Source organism: Zonotrichia albicollis, chromosome 2 (genome assembly GCF_047830755.1).
Source record: "Zonotrichia albicollis isolate bZonAlb1 chromosome 2, bZonAlb1.hap1, whole genome shotgun sequence".
Taxonomy (NCBI): Eukaryota; Metazoa; Chordata; class Aves; order Passeriformes; family Passerellidae; genus Zonotrichia; species Zonotrichia albicollis.
Window position 1 is genome coordinate 96,442,420 of NC_133820.1, and position 13,803 is coordinate 96,456,222.

General features: G+C 39.0%; 1 protein-coding gene across 8 annotated transcripts in view; it reads right to left on the bottom strand.

The window, feature by feature from the left end:
* JADE3 (jade family PHD finger 3) overlaps positions 1 to 13,803 on the bottom strand; it is a 65,838-nt gene that overhangs the window by 13,167 nt on the left and 38,868 nt on the right. For all 8 annotated transcript variants that reach the window (XM_074535731.1, XM_074535735.1, XM_074535734.1 and 5 more), the window contains 4 exons: positions 7,496 to 7,653; positions 5,458 to 5,648; positions 3,086 to 3,297; positions 370 to 537 (listed from right to left, as the gene is read on the bottom strand). In XM_074535731.1, the coding sequence (XP_074391832.1) occupies positions 370 to 537; positions 3,086 to 3,297; positions 5,458 to 5,648; positions 7,496 to 7,653 (729 nt within the window). The remainder of the gene's footprint in view (positions 1 to 369; positions 538 to 3,085; positions 3,298 to 5,457; positions 5,649 to 7,495; positions 7,654 to 13,803) is intronic.

The following is a 13,803-nucleotide window of genomic DNA, read 5'->3' on the forward strand; positions in this document are numbered from 1 at the left end:
AGGCGACCTTTAAGCAAACAAACATAACTCTGAAAAAAGTGGAGGTACTCATGCAAATTACACATGTATCCAAGCACACAAATTCATAAAAAAAATATGAGACAGTGAAGCTGCAGTTGGAAGATACAGCTTATATAAGTTGCCCTTTCTGGTCACAGACACCATAATGACACCAAGAAGTGATTGCTGAGTAAATGCAGGTGACAAAGTGACTCATTAGTAGAACATAATCTGGACTCTCTCCCACACTTCACAGACTGAGCAGCCCTATCAAAACAAAGCCCAGTATTATGCCAAAGACCTTAAATCATGAGAATGCAAGAAGGCAGAGGATGGAACAGAAAGACATGAGAGAACTTAGGGTTTTACCTCTGGAATCCAAAGAGCACAGCTCACATGTGCCCACTTGGTCCCTGTCCTGGTAGCTTTCATGGCACCTCCTCTTTTAGGACAGAGGAGGCACTGAGGATGTATTCCCAGGACACAGGTACGACACAGCCAGCTCCCTTCAGGTACTTTTAAGATTCCATAGCAAGCCTTGGAGAAAAACAGATATTGGAATCATTGTGCTGAAATTATTTCACACACAAGCATTCATATTCACACAGAGCAAAGCTTTCAAAAAGTAAATGCACTACCAGCCTTCACTTAATCTGTGATTTCTTTACCTTAAAATGAGTCAATTAATCCCAGAGAGAAACAGCCTCAAAAGCAAGTTTTTACATCTGTTTATAAAACATATCCACTGGGACTGCACAACAGCACTGGTGTTACAAACCTTTACCTTTGACTTTAGTGACTTTTAAACACTTACTTTTTAAACACTTTACTTCTGAAGTAAACAACATGGATATTCCTTTAAATTAGCTTCTGTATCTAATACTTTCTAAAATCACCACTTCCTTCTGCTAAAAATGTAATACTCTAACATAATTCTATTTAGGGATAGGGATATAAGCATTGCATTTCCTGCAGTGTTTGTGTTTACAGTTCTGTGAACTTTTTTCCTTTAAATATTTATATAATATTGCAACAAAAATTACAGCATACACTGGAAGTATAAGATGCTGGGTTTTAGACTTATTTCCCAAGTATTGCACTTAACCACATGGAAAATTAAAAATTTCTTAAGTTTTGCTAGGTTTGAGAATTAAAATAAAAAAGGAAAATAAATAATTTAGTTTCCAATTCAAACTCCTCATGGTTCTTAATGGAGCCAATTGTGGATCCTGATGTACATACACAACCCTCCTACCTCCATGAAGCTGAGTTATCTGAAATCACTGGCTGCCACCAAGGCCTAATTTCACTCAACCACTCCAAATAAAAGTTTTATCAAAAGGATGGATATCACAGGAAATCTCATAATTTCTAACACCATCTCTAGTAATGATAACGTTAAGAGACTCAAAAGAATGGGATCAGTAGTTGTAACCATTCTTCCAGACTAAATCTAGTATAAAATTCCCATACTTGCCTTCCCAAACTTGTGCTTGTAAGATTTCAGTATTTAATATTAAACAATATCATAAAACACTGCACATTTATGTCAAGCTTGTAGGGAGGGGGACTTCCTTGAATTAAATGCAGCAAGACTGACTAACCTCAATGTTTGTTTTTTTTTTTTGATGCTACAACTCCTGTAAAAGCCCAACAGGGGGAGCTGCAATCCAAATTTTACAAGCGTTCTTTTCCTCTTTTGTGGCATATTCCCACCTGAATTCTTTCTGTTACTAGAGCAGAAATGGCATTACATCTAAGATCATATCTAGGGTGTTGGAAATGGACTGAAACTATTTTCTAATTTTAACTGATCAGCAAAGGATGCCTAGACTACTAAAACAGTAATTTCACAACATGTTTGAGCCAGCACAACGGGAGTACCACAAAGGAAGAGTTTTCTCACACTCTTCCTCCCCTCCACCTCCAAACTTGTGACAACAAACAGACCTGAGGCTACTTGTTGAACCAAAGTTGATCCAGATTAAAAATGAAACAAGTTGTTGCTATAGTTAGGATTCACTCTAGCCCAGACACACTCTCCAGCTTGTTTCAGGCAGATCCAGCACAGGGAAGCGTGAGGGGCAAGGAGGCAGCAGACCATCAACTCAAGCTCAGCTGTCAGGAGACAACCATGAGCCCTTTACTGCAAATCCATCATTACTCCTTAACAGGCACAAGTGAGGACTGAACTGGCAGCCCAGCTGCCAGCCCTATTCCTGTCACTGCCACCTTACTGCCAGCTCAGGCTCACAGGCTGCTTCACACGGGAGCTCAGGTCAGGAAAGCAGCCAGGCTGGAAGCCAGCCCACTGTGAGCAGGGAGGTGACAGGTCTTTTTTCAGACAGATATGTTTTCCAAATATTACTTGCAGCCAGTACAAAAATGCTTTTAAAAAAAAAGGAACTTTCTTGGTCTCTTTTCAATTTGTAGCAAAATTCCCTTCCAGAATAGGATGCACAGAACCACAGGATTCATACCCCTTCTCTGATTATAAGGATACCTTTACCTGACTATGCTGAGCTCAGGCAGTGTAAAGTCTTGACTACATCTGAAACACTATAAACATGAACACCATTCCGACTGAGACCATGGTTTTTGCAGGTGCTGATGGCTCCTGAAAAAGATCACTCTACTAAGTGCCTACATATGGTTCCAGATGGCTAAATTTGGACAGTCTATGTCCGACTACAGAAGTAGTCAGTAAAAGAAAAAAAAAACTCTGAAACAAATGATCTTTAGATTTCTTCTAAACAGGCAAGCCAGTATTTCCTGTCCTGTTTATCTTCAAATGCAGATTTAGTAATAGGGGGAGCATTTATTTACAGTCACAGAGGAAATACTTGCATGTCCCAAAAACACACTTTGCATTCCTGCTAGACTGTAGCTGTCCACTTATTAACTTTGCTAGGCCACTTAATCTACTGTAATTGTTATAGTCCAAAATTTCACCTCAGTATTGCACCATCCTTCCTATGCAGAAAACCACCAAGCCCTCCACTTAGCATTTAACATCCATTCCAATTCCACATTTGCCTGGGTAAACAAACCACAGGAGAGTGTCACCGTTGCTGCAGGCACTAACCTGATGGACACAAATGTTACACTTGTCACAGAACACCATGTCATTGCCATCCTCGCTGTCCGGGGACCGGCACACGTCGCAGATGACGTCCTCGTCGTACTCGATGCCCAGCCCCTCTTCGGTCTCGATGGCATGATTCATGTTCTCATGGCAGTGCCGCTCCAGCACTTCAATTGTCTTCTCCATCGTGTTCTCATCCAGGGGCCCACAGCCTGCAACACACAAAGGGAAGGGCAATTAGAGGACAGTCAGATGCCTCTGAGTCAGAGACGCAGGAAGAGAAAAAAGACAACTTCTAGCAACTAATGCATCACGGCATCTAAAAATAAAATAAAAAACACAAGATTTTTCACTCACAGACTAATTATAACATTGTTTTATAAATACAAGCAGAACTACTACTTGAGTAAAAATTTTACACAAACCACAAGGCTGCACCTGGAAGAAAACACTGCAGCATAAAAGACAGCAGTTGCTGTAACTGCTGGCTGCTCTCACACAACCCTTCCTGCATCTCCATAATTTCACTAAACACTAATGAAATCCAAAATCACACACTGTGTTCTTCTGAAGACTAATGCTCTAGGAAACAAAACTTATCAAGAATACTTTGTATCTTATAATGAAAGTTGCACCACCCAGTACCTCTAAGTCCATCGTGATGATGTGATCAAAATATGATGATTATGAAAAATGGTTTTATTTTTCTGATTTTTTTTTTTAAATAAAATAGTAGATAAATATACTGTTGCAATCCATTCTATCTGTTCATGTGAACACTACACACATTATATATACTCACCACTAATCAAACTTAGCATAAGCAGGACCACTTTAAAAGTATTTGCTATGAGATTAGCCCTCAGCTTGCAGCCTCAGGACCTACAGCATTAGAAACCCCATGACGTTCACAGCTACAAGACATCTCCAAATTGCATCTCATCAAAATCCTTGCTCAAAAAAGATCATAATGTTCACAGCTTGTGATTTACTCAGGCCTTCAAATGTTGGGATACCCACATAACATTAATTGCAGAGGCTAATATTTTAACTAAGGCTACTTAGTTAAAATATTGTGATTCCTTGTTACAAACAATAAAGAGGGAGAGTTAAAGTATTCTCTCCCATGCTCTAATACTTTTAATTAACTGAATTAAATGAATTACCAAATCATTCAGGTAGGAAGGGTCCTACAGAGGGCTTCAGCCTCTGCCTGGGCTCCAAACAGAGTCAATAGGAAATCCAAAAAGGCTGTTGCTTAAGAGATATATGCAGTCATATCTTGAAAATCTCCATGTATGGAGGTGATCTGCCCCCTTGAAAAGCTAACAGCTTTTGCTCACAGCATTCCTGTATGCCTGGGAAGTTTTTGTCCTTGCTTCTACTTATATGCATCCTCTGGCACTGGAGCTCAGTCATGAGCTCCCTACTTCAACAAAGCAGTCTCCCAGCACATCTATTCATTTTTCTGAATGCATAATTGGAACTTTCTTGTCCTTAGAGGACAGTGCTCTTGAAGTCCTGCAAGCTCTCTTCAGTAATTCCACCCTTCAGAACTGCCTCCCAGATCCCACCCAGTTACCTAAGTAGGAACATGCTGTCCTGAAGCCCAGGACCAGAAAAACTACTTCCCCTCCTCACTCTCCTCTGGATCTCAGTCACCACTATTTCATTGCTGTTACACACAATGCTGCCATTGATTAGCACTTCTCTATAGGTACTTCTTATTTTATTAGCAGCCAGTTCAGGAGATGCTAATCCATCCTTCCTAAAGGACCTACAATCACACATGGAAGAATACCAGTCACACAGGCTATTCCACCACAATTCAGTTATTCCAGTGATAATTCCAACATCATTTTCCATAGCTCAGTCCTGCTCATAGACCTCTATACCCACAACTTGCATGGCAAAAGAAAGTTTACTTTGCTGATTTTGAATGGGCTAACATGTGTGAAACTTAATTACGCCGTTGAGAACCCAGCATGCAAGTTCCTCAGAACTCTGAATTTGCAGATATGTTCCAAGTTCAAGAAATGGAAACATCTGCTTTCCCTACATAAAATCTTTAACTTTTGAAGTCCTAGAATTAGTTCCACCTGGTGTAGGTGTTTTCTCTCCTGCCTCAGTCTGCAGAAGTTGCTGATGATTTCGGACATCAAGAAATTTTTAGGTACAACAGATAAAAGATAAAACATTAACAGATCAAGAAAGTAATTACATTTTTAGTTCCTGTTTCTCTTAGCATTTCCATTCAATTCTCATTCAGCAATCTTTCAGAGACCTTACACAGAAAGACTAGTCAACAGCAAAAAACATAAACAGCAAAAATTAAGCACAGCTTTTAAAATGAGAACATGTTGTGGAATTACCCATTTCTGTAAGCTCTTCATTTAGCTCCTGGAGCCAAAAGATGTCCATGTCATCCAAGTCATAGCGACACATAGATTCTGCAAGTTCCAAAATGTTGATGTAACCTGGCTCTGTGGGCTCTTGGCTGGAACAGTGGATATATTTCCTGGGTCGTGTATACAGTACTTCTTTTACCTTTTCTGCTACAACCCTGTGAGTGAAAAGAAAAAAAAATACTTACAGCTTTTTAAGACCCATCCTTGAAAGACATAAAATATTTGCTGTAAGTGCAAAGAAAGCTGGGGTTTCACAGATTTTAAACCAGCCAGTAAGTATAGTCAGCCTAGGGAGACAGGATTCTCGAAATGTCATTTTTTCACCCAAAATGTTCCAAGGTTTACTACACATACAGAACCCTATTTAAAATGTAAGCCTGTCCATATGACTTCAATTTAACAAATGCTACTGCTATGACAAAGCAACTGTTTCTGAAACCCACAGAAAGTATTATGCACAAAACCAATACAATCTTCGTCCTATATTCTTCCTAAATGATATAAGGAAATCTTGCCAACTGATGTCTTCAAAACACCAGCTTTTTCATGAAAGCTTACTGTAGTAATTCTACTGTAGTGTCTATGTGTCTGTGGGAAAAATCCTTGCTCTCCATTTGGGATACTTAGTCAACCCTTATTTTGTAAATGACAACCCACATTACAAATACATTACTTTTGTTATGCAAGAAACATTATGATGCCAAGCAAAAATGTAAAGGGGAAAAGTTATCCAAGAAGCAACAGAGAAAAAGATTTGTGTTCCTTCTGTTGTTTCTTTCAAGTATTTTCAGAGATAAACTCTGTATTTAATTGGTTTGATTTTGGAATGGAAAGAATAATCTGAACTAGATAAAGTTCAATCTTTCTCTGAATTCAATGCAAAAAGCCCTACATGTGGAAGGAAGCCAGAGAGATACAGAGAGAATGGAATAGTGCCATGCATGAGCAGCTCTACATGCTTTCTGGAGCTCACCCTCCACAGGACAAGGAAAAAATAAAAACTCTAGAAAATAAGGCAGCAAAGAAGGAGGAGGCAGCTGTCAAGCTGTATCCCACATAATTCTAACTGGACAAATGTGGATTATCAATGTCAGCACAAACAATGCCCTTCTCCCATTCTTCATCCCCCTTTACCCTGCTCACTTTTTCCTCTAATTCCCTTGTGAGCTTTTCTTCTTTCTGGTCCAATATTTTCCTCTAATATAATACTGCTGGTATGAGCTGCAATATACTTATTTTTAATAACTTGGTAGTGACAAAAGCTTCAGTAGAAATTAAATTATGCTGACACAGCACTTTCACCAGACAATTCATTTATCTTCATCTTGAAGAGCACACTGGCATTAACCTTTCTTTGTTGAAACAAGCTTTGTTTCCACCAGGAAGGGCTGCAGGACTACAGTGCTATGTTTCCCTAGCCTAAATACAGTGTGAGAGAACAGAAGATTCTTTATCTATCTTCAGAATCTGAGATCACTAAACTTCCATAATCTTAAATAGCCAACCGTGGTGAGAGAAGGTAGAAAAGGTTAAAACACTGAGAATAACCAAAATTAGATTATATAAACAAATGAGTCATTTTATCAGGTATCAGTGATTACTGAATGCCTAGCACTCTATATCACCATGCAGTGTAGGGAAACCCTTCAAGTAATATGCATAAAGTATGGGTTTATTTTTAATTTATTCAACTCCCCATGCTGAAATAAAAAACAGCTTTTAATCCATAGCACCATGTGACTGAGCAAAAAAGATCTCTTTACACTCACAATGTAAATACTGTAACAGCGTGCAGACAGAATGAGATCTGGACTGAAGCACCACAGAAATGCTTTCCAAATTGGCACTTGTGTGGTTTAAGAACATGTCTGAAGGCTGCTACACTGAAGATTTAAACATACCAACAGAGAAAATCTGACTGCACTTAGACAACTCGGTTTTGAGAGACCATCTTCTCTGAGTTGCCATTTTGCAGACATGATCCATGGCTGACCAGCAATACCTGAGAGAAGGCTGCGGAATAGTTTCTGGACTGGCTGGAACCTGAACCCCTTTCTCCCATTCTTGTTTCCACGTGTCTGCAAAGACGTAATACTCATCAGGGTTGACATGGTGAGAGTCTGGCAGTTTCATGGCACTAATGAGATCCTTGCGGAACACCTGCAGGAAACACAGAGTGCAAATATGGATTTGAGAGAGAGCATTGTGTTAAACAATGTAGCAGGTACTTTTCTTATTTACACTGAAACAGTGCATAAGCATTGATAATTTTCTTAAGAGTATCAACACAAATCAATTTGAAACTACCTAGATTATTAATTTTTACTGTATTAGGTACAGTATGATAAGAAGTTTACACTAATTCAAAACCATGCTGCTGCCCAAAGGCTAACCAGAAGGAGGAAGTTTTTTACAGGTAACCAGAGAGAAGAGAAAGGAAGCCTGCATCTGATTCAAGGCATCTCACCATATTTTCAATCAGCTTATTGTCAGCCTGTAGGTTGTACCCCAACTTAGACACAAGGTAGGATATCCTTTTCTTTCACTCAGTTCAGCTACTTTAAACTGTCATATTCATCATGGGGTTCAAACAGCTACCATGGCAAAACTGATGGATAGGCACTTGCTCATTTATTAAAACCACTTGAAGTTTTATTGGTTGGGATCTCTGAGATTGAAGATGAACAGCAGCCCTTGCTGGAACACAAGACCTGTGTTGCTCTGTGGGTAAGCAGTGATGGACAAAATCCAGCCTCAGCATCTTTCAGCAAACCTATCCCATGAAACATCACCCTCAAACAAAGCAAACCATAGCAGCAGATCTTCAGCCATAACACTTGGCTCCAGAGAGTTACGTTTTTACAAGCATGTAAACATGATTATTAGTCATCTCAAAGCTTACTTAATGTCAATATCTGTCAACTACAGGTGTGGACAATTTAAATAAAGGGCACAGTTATCCTCTTTTTTTCCTCCACTGCTACACTGCACCAGCTTAATGATCAGTAAAGCAAAACAGTAACCATGACTTGGTTTAAGGGAGACATTGCAACTAATTAACTGTATTATTGTAATAAGAAATCAAATCCTCAAAGGGTCATAAAACGAAATGGAAAATACCCCTGCAGTAAGTTGCGACAGGCTGAATTCTCTTCTTACCAATTCAGTTTTATAACCAGAGAGTAATAATCTCAGAGCCCAATATCTCCATGTACCCTTTTCAATTTGACAGTACCAGACTGGTTATGCCTACTGCAAAAATTCTCGGCTGTTCTTGGAAATCATCCAGTAAATATTACTTTAAAAGTCTCTGTGCTAAACAGGTATTGAAAGAGCTGCTGGTGACCTGGAACATCAGTGTTACTTCATTATGTTCCACAACTGCATCTCAGCTTGCCAGGAGAGCAAGCTGACTGAGGGTACTCAAACCCACAGACTCAAGGGTCTTGTATTTGCTAATCATGTGCCACCTGCCTTGGTTCAGAACAGGCTGTTCACTGCTGCCTTCTGTACAAAACTCCTCAGGTACATAACAGGCTCCTATTAAAATCTGAATGTCAAGAGTGAAACATTCAGACTGCAAGCATCCTTTTTTTTTTTCCAAGCACTATATGTACACACCAAAATAAAATGTAAAATTATTTATGTTGCTTAAAAGGCATTTTAGTTTTCTGTGCTACAGGTACAGAGCCAGAATTATTAGTAACACTAACAGGGTACAATTCCAAAGAATGCTGGAATGGAAAAGTATGATACAGGAGAAGTGCAATGACTGCTTTAATTACCAGAAAATATATTTCTCAAATCTTATCTGAGGTAAGTGCTTACAAACTACCTTTTAAGCCAGTGACAGAATATAAAAGTGAAGTATTTCCTATCAAACTCACTATTTCTTAACCACTAGATGAAAAATTATATTAAAGGCATCAGTATTCTAACTGCATTGCTTAGCAGCAAATCTTCTGATCATCCATTATGTATGCAAACTGTACCTCTATTTTTAGAGCACAAACCCCCTGGAGCATGAACTTTTTCTGCATTTCTTTTGACTGTTGTAAGTACTGACCACACCGTCACCATGCCACAACATTAAGTTCTCTGCTTCAGATTTCTACAGTTTACAGAATAGGTACCACTGAAAGTCAATAATTTAATCAATAAAAAGATAACTGTTGAAACCTTAAGGGACTCCAAAACTCAGCTAAGACTTCCTAAGAATTGCCTGTTCATACTTGTGATTAACAGTGCAATTGAGGATTTCTTGCAGACACTTGGAATCATTACAATCTAGCTCTAGTGATTCTTCATTTCTTCACGTGTGGCAAAGCAGGATCTTCCAACAGTAAAATACTCTCAGAGGGCAACGTATGAGAATACTCAATCTGTATTTCTTTCATTGTGGAAGTAAACCAAAACACTCAGGGGACCCAAAGAGAGTTTTCTGACAAATGAAGTAAATTCAACTTCAGCAGTCAGCCTCAAGGCTATGAACTAAGCCATCCACACAAAGAGCAGCACACATGCCTCCAGGATTTAGATAGCCAGCTTCTCCTCATGTTGAAAAACAAATAAATGCTGCTCCTTTACTAACTGTGTCTATGGAACAACAGCTAGTCTGCTCTACAGCACACACACTCTCCCCTCCTGGCAAGAACCACCTGCATTTCCAGTCAGCCCATGAAGCTCAGCTCACCTTTCAATCACCCCAAAGTAGTTCTACTTCTTGCCTTATATAAAGCACAACCCCTCACCTTTATTTTAACATCACCCGTAGTATCATATATATTGAAAATACCTGAAATGAGCACATCAAGGCTAGGCTTATAAAATATTCCCATCCAGAAACACCATTCCTCACAACCAGACTCAGCTGGTGCCAAGTGTCTTTAGCACACAACAGAACAAGGCCCTGTAGAGCAGAGCTATAATCAAGTGCAGCCCCCAGAGCCACACAGAAGTGGGAAACTCTCCACCACTCTGAGCATTCCACAGTAGTTACTGTGTGACAGTGAGATTTATTAAAAATAATTTTTAGTAAAGAGAGCGTGAACATACAAACGAGTTTTAGCCTTACCATGCAAGACTACTTGGTCTGAACTTAAAATTTCATTTTGCTGCCAGGAATTTTTGGCTTCCACCACAAGCAGTACAGCACTTTGAGTAAATTACATCAATAAAATGTGTCAGCTTATGTCATCATTGTCTCATAATCTAATCGCTACCATTTCATTGAGAACTTCTATTACATATTTCACGCTTTAGAACTGGGGCCTAAATCTGGAACAAAAGACTTTGTTCTTTACTCATGGTGTGGTTTTAAGCCCAGCTGGAAATTAACTAGTCAGCCACTTGATCCCCTGTCTTCCCGCCCAAACCTGGCGGAATGGAGAGTAGAATCAAAGTAAACTTACATGTTGAGATAAGAACAGTTCAATAATTGAAAATAAAGTAAAACACAATAATAATGGTAAATAATAGTTACAATAATGATAATAAAAAGGAAAAACTCAAACAAGTGGTGCACAATACAGCTGCTCACCACCCACTGACCAGTGCCAGACCTCACTTCCCAAACCCAGATCAGCTCCCCTTCTGGGTAACTCTCCCAGTTCATGGAACAATTCTATGGTGTGGAATATCCCTTTGGTCAGCTTGGGTCACCTGTCCCAGTTATGCTCCCTCCCAGTCTTTTTGGTTTCAGGGTTTATTTTTTATTGCATACCTCCTCCCTGAAAGAGCATGAGACACATAAAAGAAGTCCTTGAATCGGGATAAACATAAATTACCAAATAAACAAAGCATCACTGTGTTATCAACACCGTATTAATTCCAAATCCAAAACACAGCACTGCAACACCTACTGAGAAGAAATTAGCTTTACCCTTACTGAAACCAGAACAAGCCAACAGTGGCTTGTTCTGCAGTAGAAGTCTGCCTGCTTTTGCTGAGGAAATGAGAACCACCCAGTCAGCTCTGCAGACACATTGCCATCTATAAAGCCTTTAAAAGCTAAATTCTACAAAAAGTCTTGAGAAATCTGGATGCTGTGCTCCTCCAAAGCACTAATACACCAAGAAACAACAATATCAAAGATACAGTTTGACATTATATTTTTTTTCAGACTTCTGAGTCCTATTTGGAAATTATGTTAGAAGAGTATGTCCGAGAAAAATTAACTTCTCAGAATTTATTTTAAAAAGCTTCACCAAAAGCCATCTCTGATTTGAACCCAAACTCATTCTGGAAACACTCTATGGAAATGCAATATATAATCTTCCTCACTGGACCCTGTTGTGCTTCCTCTGAATAAATCAGGCTGTGAAACAAAGAATATGATTTTGCATGAAGTATCTTTAACCATTAAAGATATCAGGGAGAATGCAAGTAATGCTATAGAGAATTACAGTAAAATACTAGCACTGAAAACAGAATGGTCTTAACAATAAAATGGCCTTCTACAACCCCCATCTTTGATGAACAATTCAAATATCACATCTGCACAGACTGCCAGGCACCTTCTGTTCATGACCACTGCAAACTTAAAACCACATAAAGAAAAAAATTAGTGAAATACCTTTTCCAATACCCCTTGCAAGCTACTACTGAAGCTGACTGATGCCACTGCTCATTCACCATGTCTTGCCCAAATGCATGTGTGAGGAAAAATAAATGGATTGTGTCATCTCTTAAAAATTAAATGTAAGCCAGTACTACTTCTTGTGACGCTTTCTGTGCTTTCAGGTCCTTTGATCAACTGCTTACAGACTCCCAGCACGGGTAAGTCACTTGTCACAGGCATCCAGGCCATGACTGGGAACCACAGCTCCGAGGCCCAAGTACATGATGGGTTAACTGCTTTTGTTACAATCAAAGCCCACTTTATGCTGGATTGCACGGAACTGCTTCAGGCTTCCCCTGCACCCAGCAGAACTCAGCAATAATTCAGGCTTTTCAGCTGTCACCCATCACCTGGGGAGTCAGCAGATGCACTGCTCACAAACACAGAGCTAGGATTTTTTTAAAAAGCAGGAGGGAACTACTATGTCCTGTCTTCCCTGCAGAAGTATATTAGATCTTTTACAGCAAACAGCATGGAATGAGGGCCAGCATCCTCTCTAACCAGACAACAGCTAGCATTTTCCTAGATTTTTGGTGTCCCTCCCAACACACCTCGAAGGCCAAGTTTGAAATTCTATTGTCAAACACTTGAGTTTATGTGAAATGTAAATTACACAAGAGTTTTTCCATCGTTTTGAGAGTAAAATAATCTTTCTTTATTCTCCTTTGAAAGAATCTAGTAACTTTTATTCCCATAAGCACCCCCAAGCATTAAGGCTTACTCTACTATTGTAGCTCTCAAATACAGGCCCTTAGCAAACAGACTTCTGAAGCAGCAGATTTACACCAAAAATCACCTCAAAAATAATAAACAAAATTTAAATTCAAATATGACTTATTACCAATCACACAATATCTAAGCATACTTTATCTTTGTGGATGTTTGACAGTATGCACAAAAGACTGCCCATTTATAGGGGATGAAACTCCAAGAACAGAACTTAGTGAGCTTATCCTGGAAAGGGAGAATTCTTCTTGTTAATATATTGCTACCTGTGCAGGAAGTTTCTGAACTAAGAAATTTACCTTCTAGAGAAGTGTAGAAACTTAAGGCAGGTTTGCTTTGGGTTTTGGTTGGTTGAGCAATTTTTGGCAGCAAAGAAAATAAAAGGCAACATAAATTTCAAATGGAAATGAAGCTACAGTTCCAGGCACATATACCAACTAGACTGAGAAACTTAAAATGTTAAAAATGCTGTGATAGTCAGGAATATGTGTAGAATTAAATTTTTAGTTCCCAAACATCCACACAATTGGGCAAGTAAGGCAGTAAATCCTAATATTAAAACCCCTTATTCTCTAAAACCATCTTAATTATCCAGGGCTTAAGTAAATTAAATATTGTACTTTTCATTTAAGTAGCCATGATTCCTCCAAGCCTCCTTTTACAAGCATGTATAGGAAATGCCAGCAAACTGGATACTAAATCAACGCTACCTAACATCATGTCTCTGACAGTATCTCATGAGCCAGAAGAATGTGCAAGAACATGTCAAGTTTCCTTCTGGTTGCTAATCAGACATAAGCTTTGGATTTTGGGGTTAATCCTAACAATCAATTTTTAAAGTGGTATTAATTTATACAGATATTTTTAAAAATCTGTACTTGCTATCATCTGTCCAATTCCTTTTTTAATCTTGTTTAATTCTCAGTCTCAACCACTTCCTGTAGCAGATGAGCTTCCCAGCCTAA